Source organism: Pipra filicauda, unplaced genomic scaffold (genome assembly GCF_003945595.2).
Source record: "Pipra filicauda isolate LSUMZ 115617 unplaced genomic scaffold, ASM394559v2 scaffold172_size1731463_pilon, whole genome shotgun sequence".
Taxonomy (NCBI): domain Eukaryota; kingdom Metazoa; phylum Chordata; class Aves; order Passeriformes; family Pipridae; genus Pipra; species Pipra filicauda.
In genome coordinates, this window is record NW_024104240.1 from 1,407,945 (window position 1) to 1,410,255 (window position 2,311).

At 64.5% G+C, this 2,311-nt stretch overlaps 1 protein-coding gene across 1 annotated transcript; it reads left to right on the forward strand.

Moving 5' to 3' along the window:
• Window positions 1-222: 222 nt before the first annotated feature.
• LAMTOR5 (late endosomal/lysosomal adaptor, MAPK and MTOR activator 5) lies at window positions 223-2,096 on the forward strand. Its single transcript, XM_027750608.2, has 4 exons — window positions 223-295; window positions 450-511; window positions 1,210-1,327; window positions 1,771-2,096. The coding sequence occupies exons 1-4, from the start codon at window positions 261-263 to the stop codon at window positions 1,829-1,831; spliced, it is 276 nt and encodes a 91-aa protein (XP_027606409.1). The 5' UTR covers window positions 223-260; the 3' UTR covers window positions 1,832-2,096.
• The last annotated feature ends 215 nt before the right edge of the window (window positions 2,097-2,311 follow it).

Genomic DNA, 2,311 nt, shown 5'->3' on the forward strand with positions numbered 1-2,311 from the left:
TGGGGGTGCGGGTTTGCTGCGAGCTCCCCCCAGCTCAGGGCGCGGTGCTGGTGTGAGGGATTGTGAAGGATTGTGAAGGATTGTGCGGGATCCCGGGATGATCCCGGGATGATCCCGGGAAGGCCGCGGGCGGGATTTCCCCCGGCGGCGCCGCTGACGCCGAACGCGGAACGGCCCCTTTTGGGCGCGCGGAGCCGCCGTCCGAGGGGGTCACGTGGTGACGCGGCTGCCCGGAGCGGGGCGGAAGTGGCGGCGGGGCCATGGAGGGGACCCTGGAGCAGCACCTGGAGGAGACGTGGGGACGGGGGGACACGGGCGGGACGCGGGGGGGGACGGGGTGACACGGGGGACGCGGGCAGGGCCGGAGGGGGGATGGGGGAGCGGGGCTGGGCCGGCCTGACGCCCCGGCGGGCGGAGGTCCCGGCCCTGACCGCGCTGTGTTCCCCCAGCATGAAGAGCCCGGCCGTGGTGGGCGTCCTGTGCACCGACTCGCAGGGGCTCAACCTGGGCTGTGAGTGAGCGAGCGCCGCCGGAGGCCGGGGCCGGCACGGGCCCTCCGAGGGCTTGCGGGGCTGGGGGCACCGGGGGTGGGGGTGCCGGGTCCTGCCATCCCATCTGAGGGCTCCCGGGGGTGGGGGCGCCGGGTGCTGTCCCACGGGGACCCCGGTCTGGGGGGCACCAAGACCCGCCCAGTCCCTTTAAGAGCTCCCGGGGGTGGGGGACAGCTGGTCCTACCCCGAGGGGGTCCCCGGCGTGGGGGCCCCTGGCTCCTGCCCATGCCCCCTAAGGGCTCTTATGGGTGTGAGGCCCCGGGCTGGGGGTCCCCAAACCCTGCCCATCCCCTGTAAGGACTCCGCGGGGAGGGGGGGGCACCAGGACTGGCCCTACTGGAACCCCCCACCCCGTTTGGGGGTACCTGGCCTTGTCCTGCGTGAACCCCACTTTGGGGACACCAGGCCCTGCCCTGCTGTCCTGGCCCCACCTTTGGGTGTCCCCAGGGGCCACCACCCACCTGTACTGCGGAGGAAACCAGAGCCGGCCCTTCCTGCCACCGAAATTCAGGACATTTTGGTGGTTTGAGAGCAAGTCTGGGGAGACGCCACATCAGCCCACAGGGAGGGAAATGGGCTGAGGCGGGATCAGCCCCCCTTGGCCCGGGGGAGGCAAATGGGTTTCACCCGGAGCTTTTTCCATCGTGTCCCCCTCCAGGCCGAGGGACTCTCTCTGACGAACACGCCGGGATCATTTCCGTGCTGGCCCAGCAGGCGGCCAAGCTCAGCTCGGACCCCACGGACACCCCGGTGGTGTGCCTGGAGTCGGACACCGGGTAAGTTCCCAGCCTGCCGGGGCCACTTTTTCCCCCGTTTTCCTTTTCTCCAGCCCTGGGAGCCTCCTGGAGTCAGATCTCGGGAGCAGGTCCTGGAGGAAGCCCCAGCTCTGAAGCTGTGGAGGAGGCACTGCCACAGGCACAGGGATTCACTGGATTAACAGGATTTTAAGAGGCAGGAACTGTAAAAGCAGTGGGAAAGCTTTTGGGAGGGGGGTGGTTACTGCAGCTCTGTTCTTTTCCACACTTGGGATCCCTGTGGTAACTCAGGCGGTGCTGTGGGAGTCAGTGTGGCAGCAGGGATGGCTCCAGTTCACAGAGTGGGAAGGGAGGCAGGATCTGGCTTGGAGCTGGGGCTGCTGCAGCTGCTGAATGATCCCGGGTCCAGTTCCCACCTCCACCAGCTCCTCCTCCCCTCCCTCAGCACTTTCTCCTTGTTTTAGGAACATCATGATCCAGAAGCACGACACCATCACTGTAGCAGTGCATAAGTTGGCATCCTGATCCTTGGGAACCAGCTGCACTCCCAGCCCCTCCTCCCTGCACAACCCTGCACTCCAGCTCCAGTTTGGAACCCCAGTCCTGGGGTGAAGGCTCTCCCTCTCTTCTGAACAGCTCCTGTGCAGCTCTCCAGGTCTCCAACTCCCACTGTAGCACTTGTGGTGCTGAGGGTGACACGTGGTCACTCACCCAGCCTGTGGAAGGTCAGATCCTACCAGGTGCATGTGTGTTGTTGGTTGGAGAAATCAATAAATGACCTGTAAAAACACCCTTTTGCTTCTCTTTGGTCCACTGTGGGAGCTGGGCCTGGTGCTTTGTTTCCAAAGCCAAGTGAGGTAGCTTCTCCCACTCCCTTCATTAGCATTTCTCTAGAGAAGAGAGTGGAATTAATGGAGGCTCCTCCAGCAGGAAAGGTACAAACACTTCCCAAGGAATTTCTCCTGGGAAACGTTTCACCTCCTCGAGTTAAACATTCTGTGGGAG